At 35.8% G+C, this 19,185-nt stretch overlaps 1 protein-coding gene across 1 annotated transcript in view; it reads right to left on the bottom strand.

The window, feature by feature from the left end:
- Window positions 1-19,185, bottom strand: part of LOC592339 (hypoxia up-regulated protein 1) — a 30,283-nt gene that overhangs the window by 10,283 nt on the left and 815 nt on the right. Inside the window, exons 2-14 of the mRNA XM_030978217.1 lie at window positions 17,344-17,517; window positions 16,687-16,765; window positions 13,823-13,952; window positions 13,207-13,308; window positions 11,785-11,913; window positions 11,373-11,550; window positions 10,205-10,391; window positions 8,823-8,957; window positions 7,682-7,764; window positions 5,153-5,285; window positions 3,942-4,132; window positions 3,133-3,271; window positions 2,441-2,510 (exon numbers count right to left, since the gene is read on the bottom strand). Coding sequence (XP_030834077.1) covers window positions 2,441-2,510; window positions 3,133-3,271; window positions 3,942-4,132; window positions 5,153-5,285; window positions 7,682-7,764; window positions 8,823-8,957; window positions 10,205-10,391; window positions 11,373-11,550; window positions 11,785-11,913; window positions 13,207-13,308; window positions 13,823-13,952; window positions 16,687-16,765; window positions 17,344-17,513 — 1,726 coding nt within the window. The 5' untranslated portion in view covers window positions 17,514-17,517. The remainder of the gene's footprint in view (window positions 1-2,440; window positions 2,511-3,132; window positions 3,272-3,941; window positions 4,133-5,152; window positions 5,286-7,681; window positions 7,765-8,822; window positions 8,958-10,204; window positions 10,392-11,372; window positions 11,551-11,784; window positions 11,914-13,206; window positions 13,309-13,822; window positions 13,953-16,686; window positions 16,766-17,343; window positions 17,518-19,185) is intronic.

The following is a 19,185-nucleotide window of genomic DNA, read 5'->3' as shown; positions in this document are numbered from 1 at the left end:
GTAGTGACAGATAACTGTCCTGTTTGTCATGTACAAAAATATCACTAATTTCTGTTTTTCTCAGAAGTAACTTCACCCCTGTGGGCGCTACTCAAAATATATTATGGAGAGATTATATTAGTACATGTCATCTATACAAAAAAAGTAGACCATCCTGAGTTATTCATTTTGAAAAGAAAAAAAAAAAGGTCAATTTTTTGTGCTGGAACAAATGAGAAAGCCCTCTGTCACTACATCACAGAGACAATATTGATTCAGTTAATTTGAGGAACTCGTACCTATAGTGATTGCAACTTTAAAAAAATTCCTAACTTTCTCATATTTTGTTCAATTTCATTCAAACTTTCACTGGTATGCTTCTCTGGTTTTCTGCTTTATTGTAGAGTAGCTTGCTGTCAAGGCTGTATTTCCCTTTAAATACAGTATAGGTTACCAACTGCATTTGAATAAACATCTGTCTAAATTTAAATCTATCTATATTTAAACATAATTATTAATAAGGTATGTGTTCGAAGGGAATGATGGTGCATACATGTATGTGTCATCATATGTGTCATTAACTACACACACAAACATGCAGAAAATAAACTTCAAGATACACACTACCGGTATGTATAATAATATATATTGTGTAAGGAAAAATGCCCAAAGAAATTTTCCTTGACATGGTGATGGTTATTCAAATTCTTCAGGGAAACTAGAATGAAAACACTAAATATGAGTGATTAGCTACATGGAGTGGACTTTAAAAGATTATTATTATTATTATTAATCAATCATCCAGAAAACAAACTTCCTGAAACATATTATCCAGGGCCCCGTCTTACAAAGAGTTGCGATTGATCCAAATCAATCGTAAGTCCTCCAATCAATCGCAAGTTTGCAGTCTCCTATCTCTTATGTACATAGTTGCGATTGATATCAATTGCAAATAAGTTGCGATTGATATCAACTCTTTGTAAGACGGGGCCCAGCAGAACATACAATGGGTTAAAGAGGAATTTCCAGGTTATCAACATGAAACCAAAACTTCATGAAATATTACTTCCAGAAGAAATGTTGAGGTAATGTTTCCAAAGCTCATTATAATTTTAACATTTTAAGAGCCTTGGCTCTGTATTACAAAGAGTTGATATCAATCGCATCTTATTTGCGATTGATATCAATCGCAATATGTACATAAGAGATAGGAGCTTGCAAACTTCCTCATGAACAGAACCCAACAGGTGTCAGTTAATGGTGCTCTCTCGCGACCGATGTCAACGAGCATCGGGTCTCCTCAGGGTTGTGTACGTTCTCCCATTCTTTTTATACTCTACACGAATGACTGTCAAGCTGATGGTGTAAATACAAGTATTCTTAAATACCGGTGTGCAGTCTGTTTGGATACGTTGCGAAACGTTGCGAAACTGGTCGTTTGTATCTCCTTGACATGCATTAATGAATGACTGAAAACCTGTCCTCACTATGTGCAATATCCATGTCTTCAATATTCATGTGTCTTCGTATTATTATCATTAAAATGATGAGTTCCCACTGCAGGATGTATGTACGAAGAAAATAGAGCTAAATTATTGAATGTAACTGTTTTTACTTGGAATAGCTCACACATCTTTCATCACTTTTTAAGTACAGCCAGTGTATGTATGTATGTATGTATTATGAACTATGTGCAATTATCTCTGAATTCGGGTTTGCTCGTACTGTGGGTTGGGATTCCTTCTCGATCCTTTCCTTCCACCTCCCCCCCCCCCCCCCCCCCCCACCCCCCCCCCCCCCCCCCCCCCCTCTCTCTCTACTCTCTCTTTTCTTTTCTCTTTGTTTGTATCTCTCTCTTTTATTTTCTCTCTTATATCTTCCTCTTCCTCTCTCTCTCTATCCTCGTCTCTCGTTATTTCTCACTGTCTCTGTCTCTATGTCCCTCTCTCTCTCTCTCTTTCTATGTTCCTCCGGCTGGGATGAGTTTCTGGGGTGGGGGGGGGGTGCAAGGGATCGGGGTATTGTGTACTAAAGCTATGTTGAAAATCTTGGGGCCTTTTTACTATGTATATTTGTGCATTGTGTCGATGTCATATTATGTTTTTCCAATTTCTAAACAATTTTGAATGTAATTATTTCCTATTTCAATGTCATGCTTTTGATGTCTTTTTATACATGATTTTAATGTAAACGTAATATGTAAAATCCCACAATGAATTTCCATGTTATTATTGGACAAAATAAAATTGAATTGAATTGAATTGAACTTGCGATTGATTTTGATCTTTGTAAGACGGGGCCCAGGTAATCAATACTCAAACTCTACCTCTCGAAGATGCAATACAGTATACAAGGAGATATTTGCAAAGTGATTATTTCCTAGAAATAGTGAGATAAAATTGCATAATGTGATATGGGCTATACAAGAACGACATACTATTATATGAAATATATCTCTTACTTGCTAATGTGGACTGCTCTTCTTCAGTTGTCTCAGTTACATTCTTGGTAGTTTCAAACACCGATTCCACCTGAAAAAATATGAAATCAGAACAAATATAATATATCATATAATGTATATTATTTATATATTACATTTATATATATATAAACATATTTATATATTATATTTATGTATAATATAAACAACATATGACAACATACTATTAATAGCATAATACAGTCAAACCTGATTTAGCAGCCAACTGTATAGAAAACAACTAACTCTCTATATAGACAACAGTTTTTGTTTCCCTTCAAAACAAAGTTTCCCATATTTTGATCTAAATGAATGTATAATTGATTAGCTTGTATTTTCTTATCCTATCCTCCCTGGGGCCTTTGCTAGTCCCTCCAGATGTACTCAATTAACATGTTAAGTATGTATCATTCTTTATTGCATGTTTTTTTTTCTATTGTAATATTTTGATTTCTTTTCTGCTTTGTTGTACACATTTTACTGTTTTTATGGGTTTTATAGTAATTAATGAATTGAAGAAAAAAAATATGTAAGTAAACTAGTATATAAAGAACACTTTTATTATCTCCCTAGGGCAGTCTTTCTATAGAGGTTTGAATGTAATTAAATAGATACATTTTATGTGCAACTGTCGATATGCAACTCCTCAAAGAAAATCACTGATGATATCTCACCGTATCTAAATGGAAGATTCCGCTCTCATCGATCCTGAAGTGAGCTTTGATTCCTTTGTTATCTGAGCCAGGGTTCTTCTCGATCGCTTCCTTGACCCCTTTCAGATTGACCTCAAGCAGCTTGCGAACTCCAAATGCACTGAAATGAGAGGTCACGAGAGGTCAAGAGAGGTCACGAAAGGTCATGATAATGCATATATAGTGGAAACTTGAAATAATTTTGATAATGGATGACTTAAGATTCACCTCAAGCAACTTACGGACTCCAAATGCACTGAAACAAGAGGTCAAGAGGTCACGATAATGCATAAGACAATAGAAACTTGAAAGAAAATGGATAATGATGACTTAACCCATTTCCTACTGGAACCAGTGGTCCCTGTGTATAATCAAATAGAAAATATGAACACCGAGTCATTGATATCAGAACATTGTTCACTTCAGTACCCGTCTTTCAACAAAATTATTTACCTAAATTTTGGGAGCAATTATGAACAAATGCACCTTCTAATATCACTTTTATATAGATGCCTGTACAAAATCTGGTAAACAATTCTTTTTTTCTCTGAAGTTACAAAAATGGATTTACCTCCTTTTGGAATTAAACTCTTCATTTAGAGGCTGACATGTGATCATAAAACATCACAAAAGAAAAATGTAAAATTCTTTTTTTTTCTTACAAGATGTGTAAGGCTTTAAAGAAAAATGTTGTGAATACATGTGGCTAGCAAAATTTCAAGCCTCCCTAAAGTTTTTCTCAGGTTCAAGCTTTCAAATTCTATTAAAAAATGATTCAAATTTTCACTCACTCAAGGTCATCCTCGCTCATGACCCTTTCAAGGTCACCATAGTTGACATTGATGGCAAAGTCGTCATAGTGCCTGTTAAAGGTCATGACCTTCTTCTGTGGGTAGGGATTGGCGATGCCAAACAGCGTTCTCTTGACGATACGGGTGATCTCCCGACCGTCATCGTCTACAAGATCACGCTCAAATTCCACCTGCATTAAAGGTATCATTTAACAATGTTAAATCTGAGATGCATGGCCCTACGTCTTACCAGTGTCTGTGATATGGTGTAATATTGAAGCCCTAAAAAAATTGCGCTTCATAATGATCATAAAGTGCCTCAAAAAAGTAAAAATCTTAGAGTGGCTAGTTTTACCATACTCGTTTTCCCCAATAGACTGTAGTGTTATGAAAGCTGTTAGGAAAACGCAAAATTTCATTTTGATTTCCAATCATAAATATCTTGATAATCAGACAGGCGATCGGCTTGTAAAAGTCATGGGGTTCCTGATTGACCTAAAGGTTGATAACTATCATTGCAGCATGAGCTAAATCCAGGATTTTGTTTCAGAATCTGAGACAAAGCTACCCAATCCCTTTAATCAAAGTAAAGAGGAATATTGGGAATTTTCTTATCCCACATTGACAACATGAATGAAACCTCTCTCCATCCAATACATAGCAATGTTTTTCTTATATGCTATTTGAATTTGTTTCTATCTCATGTGTGTACAGTTGTTGATATAAATATGATTAATGTTCAATGCTCCATATACATAATAAAATTGACATCAACTTCTGAACCAACTGTTTGATCTTTTGAAGGCTGAAACTATTTTAAATTTGTTCATTCATGTTTAAGTTGACTGCTTTTTGAAAATATGGAGATTTAGTAATACTTTACAGGCCTTAAATTTCAATATTTTTAGGGCAAGCCCACTTTTCTATAGGGCACATTCCTATATTACAGCACAAATAGGAAGAATTGGAAAGGGCACAAAAAATCTACACGGCCAATGAGAGGGGCATTGAGGCCAATCAAAGGGGCATCCAAGGCCATGGCCTTGGCTTAATTTAAGCCCTGCTTTATTAGTTTGAAAGCTTGAACAAGTAGGTTGACCAGTAATTTGCAAACTCATCTATTTCCGCTGTTTATCAAATTGGTTGCTTTCTCAAAAACTTACTTGTACTTTGTCTAGTAAAATGCCAGCAATTGGTAACATTGATCTTACCTGAATGGGAAAGACATTAGCATCCTTGATGAGGAACTTCTTAACCTTGAATCCCTTGCTAAGATGGGCCGCGTGGTAGACTGCCCCGAGCGCCGCCGCTTCGTCAGCGTTGATGCTCTTACCAAGCTCCTTCCTACATCACCATCAGATAATATTTAATTTAATTTTCATTTAATTTTCATTTTAAAATTTGCATTACCTGAATGTCAAAAAAAAGGCTATTACATGTCAGCTATATAGGAATTGCATATCATTAATGTTGTTTGTAATTAATTATTTTCATGTATCAGGCATAAATGTTAATTTCTATTCCGCCCTATCTCTATTTCCTAAGCGCATAGGGACTTTCTTTGTATTAGTGATATGCGCTATACAAATAACGTTCATTATTATTATCATTATTACAATGAAAGTTTATAGGGATCAGATTCCTTTACAATATAGCTAAAAGGTACAACATTTTGGGCCTACAGTATGTGCAATGTTCATTATTATTATTATTATTATAACAATGAACATTTACAGGGATCAGACTCCTTTACAATATAGCTAAAAGGTACAACATTTTGGGCCTACAGTATGTGCAAATATAAATATCACCCCTCCACCCCTCCCCCCCCCCTCTCCTAAGATAGAGATTTTAAATTGGCAATCGCCATTATTCATTCCTGAGCCATTTGTTCTGTGATTTAAGAGGTAAGACAATGGTACAGTCAAACCTGTCTATTAAGGCCACCCAAGGGAAACAGAAAAAAGAGGCCACTGTAGACAGGTTCAACAACACACATTTCTTTCTCAAGGGAATAAAAAAAAGACAGATTTGACCGTAGTTCTTTTGAGTCCCAGGGGTTAGAGAATGTCTGAAAATATTATAGAACATAGACAGCAACATTTTGCCTGATGATTTGGTAGGTATATCATCCCTGTACAATCATCCTACTTTTTAAAATCTTCAAAGCAGTAAGGTACAGGACAACATATTTAAAACATGTCCATAACACAAAAGAGCTACAACTATTAAGGTTGATTTTGAACCATCATCATTTGGAGTGATGTTTGACTCTCTAATAGGAAATTTACCATGTACACATGTTTAAACTGAGGGGTCCACAATTTACAAACTCTGCTTTTCAATGGACCTCTCCATTTCCCTCAAAATATAAATGCAGTTAAATTTAAAAATTCTATTTTTGTCTTCCTCAAATGTATAAATTACTATTACCGTAAGATTTGTTTATTACAAATGTAACTATGTTTTGTATACATTTTACATTGTATTCGTTATTATGTATTGTATTTTGTTGGAAATGAAAAAATAAAAAATGAAACGAAAATGAAACTAATATTATCATGCCGAAAGCCAGCCAATGCAAGATGGCTGCATTCAAGTCAAAGTGGTATTCCCCCGCATGCGAATATTTAAACCATATGCATATGACAACTGAAGGTTTTAAGAATTATGCATTAGATTTTCAATTTTTTTTTCTCAATTAAGTTTATTCATTTCCATAAAAATCACATTACAAAACTAGATGGAACTCCGACTGCGCGCAGTCGAAAATGATGCCTCCGTCATTGAGCAATTTTACAAACCAGAACATAAGAAATTTTTCATATTCAAGTTTGATGGTTATACATTAAAAGGTTCTCAGAATATCGTGACTACAAGCTATTTCTCATTTACATGTACATGTACATGTATGACCATTTGATCTTTGACCTCATGACCCCAAAATCTACTCAGTTCATTGGCTCTGCAAGATACATACATGTCTTGAGTTTGATGGTAATCCATCCATTGGTTCTAATGATAATGCGATCACAAGCTATTTTTGTATACATAATGAGCCCTGTGACCTTTGACCTATGACCTCGTAACCCCAAAATCGAATCAATCCATTGGCTCTGCAGGATACATACATGACCTAAGTAGGGCAGGAATCCATCAACCGGCTCTTGAGATAACGCGATCACAAGCTATTTTGCATACATAATGAGCCCTGTGGCCTTTGACCTTTGACCCTGTGACCCCAAAATCTTATCAGTTCATTGGCTCTGCAAGTTACATACATGACCAAAGTTTGGTAGGAATCCATTAGTCGGTTCTTGAGATAACGCGATCACGAGAACGGGACATACGTACGGACAACCCAAAAACATAATGCCTCCGGCTACTTCATAACGGAGGCATAAAAACACATACATATAATAACATGCACAATCTTTCACTAGAATATACATAAGTACATTAAAATTTTAAACAATAATGGAAAAAGGGAAGTTATAAAAACCCAAATAAATGAGTTTGCCGAGATTTCTCCCCCAAAATAATTAAACAAATTGTGATGAACATAATAAAGATTTGAAATTACATAAACTTATTTTGCCCCAAAGAAAACTTGTAAAACAACAGGAAAAAAAGAAAAAAAATACAATCCCTACAAAAACACACATACACACGTATATAGGGAAGAAGGAAGTGGAAGAGTCATGTTTTGCTCTGGATGATGAAACAAACTTGGTACTTACTTTCCTGTTACTTTCAAGAGCGTTTCCTGGACTTTTGGAATCCTTGTTCCACCACCGACAAGAATGATCTGGTCAATCTCGTCCTTTAAAAAAAAAACAGAACAATCAAACAAAAGCAGTGATTACAACTCAGTCGTGGATCACTGTTGCATGGTAGAAAATTTCCAATGTACAGTCAAACCTGCTTTAGTGACCACCTGTCTTCAAAGACCACCTGTCTACAAAGCCCACATCTTTTGTTTCCCTTGAAAACATTTTCTCATTGAAACATGTACTAAAGGTACCTGTCTACAAAGATCACTTTTTGTGTTTCCCGTGGGCAGTTGCTATAGACAGGTTTGACTGTATTAAGATGCATTATTGCAAATTTAATGCAATGACAGCATCATTGAGAAACACCTTTTGAAAAACATTAACAAACTTTACATGTTGAAAACAGAGCCCAAGGCAATTTGGAATGCAGTCAACAAAAAGTTGTGTTATAATAAAATTATATTTTATGCAAAAGTTTATAAAGAGATATGACTAGAAAGCAGACTAGTTCTTAATTAAAAGGCATCACTGTTTCCCATTGACAGTAATGCATAGAAAAGTTGTTGTACCGATGGAATTTGAACTGTCTGCATTGATAAATTATTTCAAGGCCCATTGCTAGGGAGAACATACCGCACTAGCTTATGAAGGTGCACAATAAGTCAGTCTTTTCAAAGCTATTACAAGACATGATTATGCCATTTGGGGATTCTGGTAGAAAACAAGAGAGTTAAAGGCATCGTTTAAAAATGTTAAATATGAGATACATGGCCCATACGTGTCTGTGATATGGTGTAACATTGAAGCCCTAAAAAAAAAATTGAGCTTCGAAATGATCATGTAGTGCCTCAAAAAAGTGACCGGTTTTACCATAATCGTTTTCCCCGATAGACTGTAGTGTTATGAAAATCGTTAGGAAAATGCAAAATTTCATTTCGATTTTCAATCATAAATATCTTGATATTCAGACAGGTGATCAGCTTGTAAAAGTCATGGGGTTCCTGACTGACTTAAAGGTGTATAATTATGATTGCAGCATGAGCTAAATCCAGGATTTTGTTTCAGAATCCGAGACAAAGTTATCCAATCCCTTTAAAGGGGTCCGTACCATTGTCATTTCTGATGACTTCAGCGCCCTCTCCACTGGTCCGCCGACCCTCTCGAAGAGGTCAGAGGTCATCTTCTCCAGCTCTGCTCTGCTCACATGACCTTTGAAGTCCTTGTCATCAAGCAGACCTTCAATCTGGAGGAAAGGATGAAAAGATGATGAGAAAAGGGTTATAACAGAGCTGCCAACCTTGTGCGACCAAAAAAAGGAAGAATTTCAAGCAAAAAAATGGAATTCATTAAATCGAACTTACAACCACGCGCGACACACTTCCAATGCAGAAATGTCCATTCCTCATGCTGTTTTTCTCTATACAAGCAGGTATTTTTTGTGGTTATTATGGTATTATCGGCATTTCATTCTTTTTAAGAATATTTTTCTCTTCAAGTATGTTTTCAAGTATGATTTAAACTTAGTTTTTTAATGAATTTGTGATCAAATCAACATTCTAGGGCAGTTGTATGATTTGCGGTATGTACAACAACAACAAAATAAAAAATAAAAAAAAATAAAAAAAAATTTAAAAAACATATTTTATGAAGAAAAAAAAAACATACTACCATAATTTGGAAGAAAAAACGGATTAATTCCGGCAAGAATGGAATGGTTGGCAGCTCTGATTGAAGTTACATCTCTGTAGCTATAGTCAATATACTGTCAAACACTTTTTGCCAGTAAATTCATTGATTTATGAAAACAGAATACAGTTATCATTATCACTGATATAGCCAATATTACCATAACTATCATCCCCATCGTCACACCACCACCACCACCACCACCACCACCACCACCACTATCATCGTAATCACCATCATAATTATCATCATCATTATCATCACCACCACCCCCATCACCACCACCACCATCATCATCATCATTATCACAGCCATCATCACCGAGACCACCAACACCACCACCACCATCATCATCATCATCATCATCATCACCACCACCACCACCATCATCATCATCACCACAACCACCACCATCATCATCATCATCACCGAGACAACCACCACCATCTTCATCATCATCATCATCATCATCATCATCACCATCACCATCATCATCACCACCATCACCACCACCACCACCACCTCCACCACCGACCACCACCACCATCATCATCATCACCTACACCACCGCCACCATCATCATCATCATCATCACCACCACCACCACCACCACCACCACCACCATCATCATCCTCATCATCACCACCACCACCACAATCATTATCATAATCATCATCATCTCCACCACCACCATCACCACCAGCACCACCATCATCATCATCATCTCCACCACCACCATCACCACCACCACCACCACCACCACCACCACCACCACCACCACCACCAACATCATCAATACCATACCTGTGAGGTGATGTCATTGTTGGCACTGAGGACCTTCTTCACCCTCTTGGCTTCCTTGAGTAGTTTAGCCATGGATCTGTTGGACGTCTCTACCTTGTTGGTCGTCTTGCCCTGCTGGTTGAACATCTCCGCGAGATGCTTCTGAAGGCGGATCTCCCACTCCAACCCACCAAGTGTACGATCAAATCTGATTATATAGACAAAGGGGTATATGTATGTATATATATTATATACAAAAGAAGAATAAATAATTTCTTTGTTTTATCATTTTCGCGCATCTCTCCCTCCTTTTTCATTTGCGTGTTCCGAGTCTTTCTTTTCTAACAGACTTATCTTGTACCTTGTTTTCTGAACTGTTGTGCTCCATTTTCAAGTTTTGAAGAACGCCTATTTTGTATCAATTTGTTATTTCTTGACAAAGGGTTTTTTCATTACCCGGTATATCTTCTTCACCATCCGTCACAGGACTATTATATATATATATATACACATAAGGTAAAATATGGAAAATAAGAATTCAGCAGTGGTGAATCCAGGGGGGTGTTTCACAAAGATCAAGTTGAACTTATCTCTAAGTTGGACTTAAAAATTATGGAGAGCCATTTGTAGCCTTAAAATAAAATATATTCAAAAGCAAAAATTCAAATATTTTAGACTTTTCATGAATTCCACATCAAGAACATGAAATCTCCCATGATAATAAAAAAATTAGAATGATCTGAATAAAAAAAAATTGCCTTTTAAAATAACTTTTACAAAATATTTTCAAAGATATTGACAGCTTTGCATAATTGTTAAGTCCAACTTAGAGATAAGTTCAACTTAGGATCTTTGCGAAACACCCCCAGAACTGTCAGAAGGGGGAGAGAGAGGCAAATTTCATGTCTTTAAGTAAAGATTGGTAGTGGTTAACCTGTTCAATTTAAATCTTTCGTCCACCCTAATATTTAGTTGGCAGAGAAACAGATCAGTAAAAGTTCAAGAAAAGTCTGATAAAGAATAAGAAAATTATATATGTAATTTGAGTAAGTTTGATTGATCACAACTTCAAAGAGTGATAATTCTCTTATTTTTAATCGGATTTAACTCAAATTTGTTGCTTCTATTTAAAACCAAATTAATATCAGGGTGAATTTGCCCTTTAAGAACTGAATTCATCCGGACTTACCCAACTCCCTTGATGGCTAACTGTGGATTGGTTTCCTCTTTGCCTCTTTCCTTAGTCTTGACCAGCTGATAACTGACGATGGTAGCGGTCGTACTGCCAGCTCCCATGTCATAGAACATGATATTGTGAGGCGTGGCATTGAAGTCCTTACGACGGAAGGCTCCGTAGTTCAGTGCAACTGCAGAGAGGTAAACAATGTTGATACTTCACTGCCGTCCAAATGAAAAGTTTGTTTGTCTTCTTAAAATTCTTAATAAACGAAGTTTCATATTATCGGATTCCCGTTCATATTTATGTTACAATTTAAGTGAAACTTTACCTTCAAATTTCTTGGGCTCCCAACACTTTTAGAGAGGCTTTAAACTTGAAAAGTTAGTTGTCTGTACGATAAGAACAAAATTTGAAAATTCACCTGCGGTATTTGCATTCATAAGCTGCAGCACTCTAAGACCAGCTAGTTCAGCAGCATAAAGTACGGCTCTCCTCTCGGCTTGGTTGAAGAAGGCTGGCACGGTGATCACTGCATCTCTCACCATTTGCTCTGTAATGAGGATAAACACTTAATCATGAGTTTCTATTGTCTTTAACCCCTCGCCTACGAGAACCGGGTTGTTCCTGTGCTAAGCCAAAATGGGAATGACAGGATTCAGTAGTTGACGTGTTCAACATGCTTGGACATATCACTATGGGAATCAAAGGAAGACAAGATAACTACCTGTAATCATCCTAACAATCAAATATTTAAAAAAAATCAGTATAATACCTTTTAATTGTAAACTCTTAATTTACTTTTTACTCTCTTTCCTTCTTTTTTTTCTTTCTTTTATTCTTTTATTTATTTTTCTCTTCATCTTCTATTTCTTCTTCTCCTTTCTACTCCTTCGATATCAATTTCACTACTGTGTGTCTTAAATTTTCATATTTCACATCATACTATTTGCATGTATCTTATATGTTGCTTTTTTTATTTGTAAATTCAAAATGTATCAGCTTTGAGTTTTGAATTTGATCTTTTTTTAAATCCATGAACCTTGTCAATTCAATTCAGTTAAAAAACACATCAAACAAGAATATACACTATACATTCCTGACGACGGATAGTCAACCTGTTTGAAACATCGAGCCACTCCCGCCACTCATCCTCTCCAAGCACTCCTTAGAACTAGAAGCTAAGAAAGATAACCAACAGTCTTTTTCAAGACTACACAAACAGTCCTTTAAAGGACTACACAACCTTAAGAAAGATTACCGAGAGTCCTTTTCAGGACTCCGCAATCCTCTCTCTCTCCCTCTCTCACATGGTGCACCCGCAAGCCTACTGTATAAGAATATACAATACAATAATACTATCAATACATCAATGATATGACAAAGAGTCAGTCGGCTTGGTGTATGTTTGGAGTAGCCCGACCATTTTGTATTCATTTACCAGTTTTTGGATGGAATACAAATACAGTGATCAGCACGATTGTTCTTTTTTGTTATGTTTATCAGTACGTGGTTTTCCAATTTGAATTGCTGTAATTTGATATTTATAAATCTAATGGGGCGTTGCAAGAAATTTGAGTTGCAATCGAATGCAAATCAAACGCCCCATAAGATTTGCAATCCATACATGTATACATATTGTCCTGTGATTAATAATAATAAAAAATATTTATAAGGCGCTTAATACTGGTGTCTCTATTAATCATAATACTCCTTTTATTCTTTGAAAATAGTTGTTCGCAGTTAACCATAAACCCTGTTAAATGAAACTGGTTTGATATCTTCATGTACATGTAGATGATTGCCATAACTCAGTTCTAGTGAATATTACAAAGTAATGTTTTACCGGCAAATGTTTCAGCACTTTCTCTCGATTTATTGAGGGCAATGGCCAGCAGCTCTTCTGGATGAAAGATGACATCATCATTGTGCTTGAAGAAAACGGTGCCTAGAGGAAAAACAAGTTTGACAGAACAGTAGTTAGTATTCTCTTCTTTCCCATGTTTCCCCAAGTCTCTCTCTCTCTCTTTCTCTCTGTGTCTGTCTCTCCCCCCTCCCTCCCTCCCCCCTCCCCCTCCCTCCCTCCCTCCCTCTCTCTCTGTGCTTTACATCGTACTAGAATTTTAAGAGCTAATTAAAATTGCAAATGTAGATGTTTATTGAGATATAGTATTTGACAGATAAGTGGGGAAATGCACAATGTACACAAAAATAAGCAAGTAATTAACAAATTATCAAATCTAATTTAATTTTAGGTCCATAGAAAAATAACAAAACTAATAACTCTAGATAAATATATGATGACAATGAAGTAATGGCTACAGAACAGAGCAACATATAATAAAGCAAAGCAAAATATTATCTATCGGATACTTTACACTACTACAAACACATGTATCCCCAAAAAATACAAAATACAAAATTAGAAAGTCTAAAAGTCTTCACTTTTTTTCTGCACTTACCTCTGTCTTCATCTTGTCCTAGCTCATAGAAAGGGAATCTATTCTGATGTAACTTGACGAGTGGGTTCTCTAAAGGTTTGGCTAACAGATCTTGGAGGTAGTAGTAGTTACTCTTGGGATATCTCACACCCTGTATAAATAAATAGATACAATTGGACATATTATAATTTATATTTATTTTTATCATCAATATCATGTTTATTCTTACTTGTAATTCATCTTACTACAAATATATTGAACAAAATAAGGGAAACGACAGAAGAAAAGAGGAAGCAAACAAGGAGAAAAAAACTCAGAATCATATTACTTGAATTATGACTATGAGTACCGTACATTAAAAAAAATACCCATCCCTCCCTAAAAAAGGGTAATCCACTATTGCAATATCAACATCATTATTATCAACATTATTATCACTACTATCCTCATTATATTCTTCATTATCACCACCATCATATCCAACCATCAAAGGATTCATCTTAAAACAAAAATATTGAACAAAATAAGTGAAATAGCTTAAGAAAAAAAATCAAACAGAAATAAAAAAATCAAATCAAATCAAATAAAATAAAAAGAGGAAGCGAACATGGATAAGAAAATCAATGTTACGTAGATTTCGACTACCTGTATGAGTGACATGTAAACATTTCTTTTAAAATATCCATCCCTCCCTAAAAAAAAGATAAATCCAATATTGCAATATCATTATCATTATTATCATCATTATTGCCACCACCAATTATCATCATTATCTTCATTATCACCATCTTCATCATTACCCACCATAAGTTCATACATCTTAAAACAAAAATATTGAACAAAATAAGCAAAATGGCTAAAGAAAAGAGAAAGTGAACATGGATACCCATGTTCAATATTACTTGGATTATGACTATGAGTACCATAATTTTCTTTATAATATCCATCCCTCTCTAAATAAACTAGTTAATCCAGTATTTAAATATAAACCCTGGCAGTCCGCAACTGGAAATCATACTCTGAAAGATTGACTGCATGCCTGTAGCAAAGTGGCTGATCTCTGGCCAGCATCAAATTACCCATGAAAATAGTCGCCCGACCCACAACAGTGATAACACCACGATGAGGATTTATGAGTCATAGAGTGTTTGGGAAAGTGAAGCATGAATATTTTAGCAGGAATAAGCTGCCTGCTACTATGAGGGCAAACCATCAAAAAAATAATTGAAGATCCATATTTAAATATGGGAATTTATCAATTATTTTAGATATGAAGTTCAAAATGTTAATCATAATGCAGCACAAAATTACAACCTGCTGGGGGGTGTTCCATGAAACAATTAGTAGGTGGTTTTCACCAACTAATATCATGTTCACCGACAATTTAGACATTTAGTCAGCGCTGACTAAATGTGACCAATCACAGGCCTGGAAAATAGTCGGTGACAAAATAATTGTTTCATGAAACGCGCCCCTGGTACCAACTTGCCTGGTACCCCCCCCCCCCCTTACCCCGATACAGTCCATTCATGTTTGCCTCTTATATAAAGGCTTCTTGCATTAACATTGCACAAAGAGTCTAGGAGTAAGAACACATCTTATGCTTTAAATAACTATTCACCTTTTCAAATAAAGTATTTAATTATTGATTTAGTAGACCTACAATTGTGACAGATTCTGAAAAAAATGTCAGAACTTTAGGAATATTCAGAAAATCTTCTGATTCACACATTTTACAACAAATATCTCATACAACAAATTCAACAATGTACAGTGTACAGAAGTTCCAACTTATCAAATTATATGAAATTCACTACTAAATTCTCTAATCCCCATAGGCTTAATACAAGCACAAACTGGTTCCAGTAGGCAGTGGGTTAAACGCTTACATTCTACTACAGTCAAAGTAGTCAAACCTGCTTTATACCCCATTCACAGTGGTTTTGAAATTTGTAGCGGCGTTGTAGCGGAGCGGCGACACTGCCATAACACCGCTACAAATGCATTCACAGTAGAAAAGTTATCCCGCTGCAGCAGCGGGATAAATATCATGTACCCATCCACGCTGCAGCGGGCGATTTTTATTACCTCCGTAACAAACACGTGTATGCATGGCTCATGACCCGCGAGTGACCCCGATATGACCGGAAATACTTCAGCGCGGGGTTTTCGATTGCTTGAAATTGCGCGCGCTAGCTGTACTTTACACACTCTTCCTCATGTAGCTAGCTCGATCATATTACTTTTTAAAAAACTAGCATTTTTATTGCTTCCAGTCAGAATATTTTAATTTTTTGAAGTGTGAAATATTTTTATTTGGATAATTATAATATCTACATAATGATAAAATCAATTTGAATCCACTGGTTACTTTATTTCTATTTCACTTTATGTTCCCCATTGCTGGAGAAAAGAGGTCAGTGATAGGTAAGTAAACAAATCACACGTGTTTGTCGCGGTGTTATAGCGGAGAGCCTTCACACTGAGTAAACATCGCGACAGCAGCGGGACTGTCCCGCTGCTGTAGCTAGGCGAACCTAGCGATAGTTTGTCTCGGCGTTATCGCGAGGCGGTGTTATCCCGCGATAGTTTATAACGGGTCCGAGCCTTCACACTGAAGACAACACCGCGACAGCAGCGGGACAGTCCCGCTGCTGTCGCGGTGTTTGAGGCCACTGTGAATGGGGTATTAGAGACCACCTGTCTACAAAGACCACATTTCTGGTTTCCCTTGAAATGGTTTCTCATTGAAACATGTACTAAATGAACCTGTCTACAAAGACCACTTTTTATGTTTCCCATGGGCGGTCGCTATAGACAGGTTTTACTGTACTGTACCAGCTAACACCAAATTTAGCAAGAAATCTCTCTGCAGTTACACTCACCAAGGATAGGGCTGGGTCTCCATAAAGCGTCTCGTCATCTCTCACGGTTATTGATACCGGTGTTTTCCTGCGACTCTCTCTGTCATGAAAATAAAAAATTTAAAGGTGTTAATATTCACCGGATTTATATTAATTTCAGGGACTATCATTTTTTGGAGGAAAAAATGAACATTTAATTTTTTTTTTTTTTTTTAATTGGGAAAAAATAATAATAATCAGGAAACCAATTTAAATTGTGAAATTATCTCAAGCCTAATAAATATCACCGCCTGAAATGGATACAGAAATTTGCTGAAACAAATTTTGCCCGGGGTAAACAGAAACCATATCAAATACAACTTGTAAAAAGCTATGGCTCACAATAGACCAGATCTAAAACTCATTTAATATGATATGTCCAGAAATGTTACAAACTGATTCAATACATATCAGTATCAAATGGAAATATCTGATAACTATTATTTATTGTCATTACAGTTGATAGTTAGTTAAGTAGCTATAAACATTCTGTTTACTTCATGTACATGTATGTGAAGCAAATTATAAAGATTAAAGAGGCAAGTCCAAACTTTTCCTCCTGTATTTTAAATCATACTTTTTTAGACGCAACACTTTCATTAGATGGGGTTTCTTTCTCAATAAAGCTTCCAAACTCACTTGTTAAGTACAATCTCCATAGGTATTCCTGGTTTGACCACGGCCACCTTGATCCATTCACTTCCGAGGTCAATGGACATTACTGCCAGACCATTGGTCAGCTGAGGATGACCGGCCAATACGGCCAGAGTGACCGCAGACAGCAGTCCAACGATGCTGGACGACTGCATAACTCTGTAGGAGATAAATGTTAAGTCATTTATATAAAGAATTGAAGGGTAATCAAATTTTGATGAAGCAAGATGCTGATTTTGATAAAAGCAAAAAGCTTTTTTAACAATGAGTGATTTCAGAAATGGAATAATCTACCATCTCATGTAGATGAAAAGCCCATCAGTGAACATTTTCAAGACCAATCTCAAGAAATGATCAGAGATGAATCTTAGTCTGACCCCCATGAATTATAATATACATCTGTCCATGTTCTTCAAGAGCAGCGTATAATTCATCTTCATGGTTGCAGATAAGTTTTGAATTACTTTCAGCCCACTTCCAAGGTATGATATGACTAAGAAAAAGCATCAGGGTGGCGTCAGTTTGAAGGGCAATTAATAAGAAAATCAGTCTTATTCTTTTTTTGTCATAATTTATTTAGCAAGCACAAAGATGTTGAAAATTAAGCACAAAACAGTGGTAGAATTTAACAAGAGTCACATGGTTGCCAGGTTAAGAAAGAGATTAACCTCCAGTTCAAATGTCTGAAAGCTGAGCTCACTAAGGCCATTTTTGGGGCCGCCTCCCTTCTTTTTTTTTGGTAAAGAAAATAAACATTAAAAACACCACCAAAATGATCTATTTCTGATTTTAAAAAAATAATTAAATGCCGGCAGTCAACTTGAAAATATAGCCAGACTGTCAGGGAAAAGTACCAAGCGGCCATTTTGAGCGGCCATTTTGAGCGGCCATTTTGAGAAGAAAAAAAGGGCCTCCTTCTTCCTATTTTTCAAAAAGGTATACTTCTGATATTTTAAACTTAAATAGTTATATGATTAGATCATCAAAAACAAAACAAAATCCAAGTCCAGATTAATGAACAAAATTGTTTATAGTTTGGCAAATATTCAAATAGATTAGTCTAGACCTAGATCTAGGACACAAAGGAAAGGAAGAAAGTACAACAAATGTTATTCAAATCACACGTCAGTGCCAAAGTACAAGTACAAATAAAAAGGAAAAAGTGGCTTGACATAGGCCAAACTTCAAACCCAACTGAAAATAACTTCAAAAAAAGTTGGGATCAACATAATGTACATGTTAAATAATTTGAAGACCGTTGATCTAACTTATATGGAGAAAAAAATTGATTTTAGGACGTCACGTATCGATCCAATTAAATTTATGTTTAAGTTTCATAAACATATTAACTGATTAATAACAAACCATGAATAGGTCTATTCATAATTTATTTACTTTTACTTTTAGGCCTAGGGCTAGATCTACAGTTTTATAATCATTTTCTTTTCTTTGTCTTGACATGAAAAGAAATTTAGGATTATAAAAGTTTTGTTGAATTTAAAAATCGGAGGTAAAAATAATGAAATAAAAGCAATTTTCTTACCAGACCGATACAGCTCAGTTCCCTTTTCACGTGTACCGTGTGAATTCACGATCTCTACACAATGGTGATGACCTCTGACTGGCACTTCGTAAATGTGCTGCTTCCGTATAATCACGGAAGTGCCAGTCAGAGGTCATCACCATTGTGTAGAGATCGTGAATTCACACGGTACATGTGAAAAGGGAGCTGAGCAGTATCGGTCTGGTATGAAAATTGCTTTTATTTTATTATTTTTACCTCCGATTTTTAAATTCAGGAGGTAATTAGGACTACAATTACAACAA

The sequence above is a fragment of the Strongylocentrotus purpuratus genome, unplaced genomic scaffold (genome assembly GCF_000002235.5).
Source record: "Strongylocentrotus purpuratus isolate Spur 01 unplaced genomic scaffold, Spur_5.0 spur5_scaffold_1, whole genome shotgun sequence".
Taxonomy (NCBI): Eukaryota; Metazoa; Echinodermata; class Echinoidea; order Camarodonta; family Strongylocentrotidae; genus Strongylocentrotus; species Strongylocentrotus purpuratus.
The sequence above is the reverse complement of the archived record's forward strand: the minus strand, read 5'-3'. Positions and strand labels throughout refer to the sequence as shown.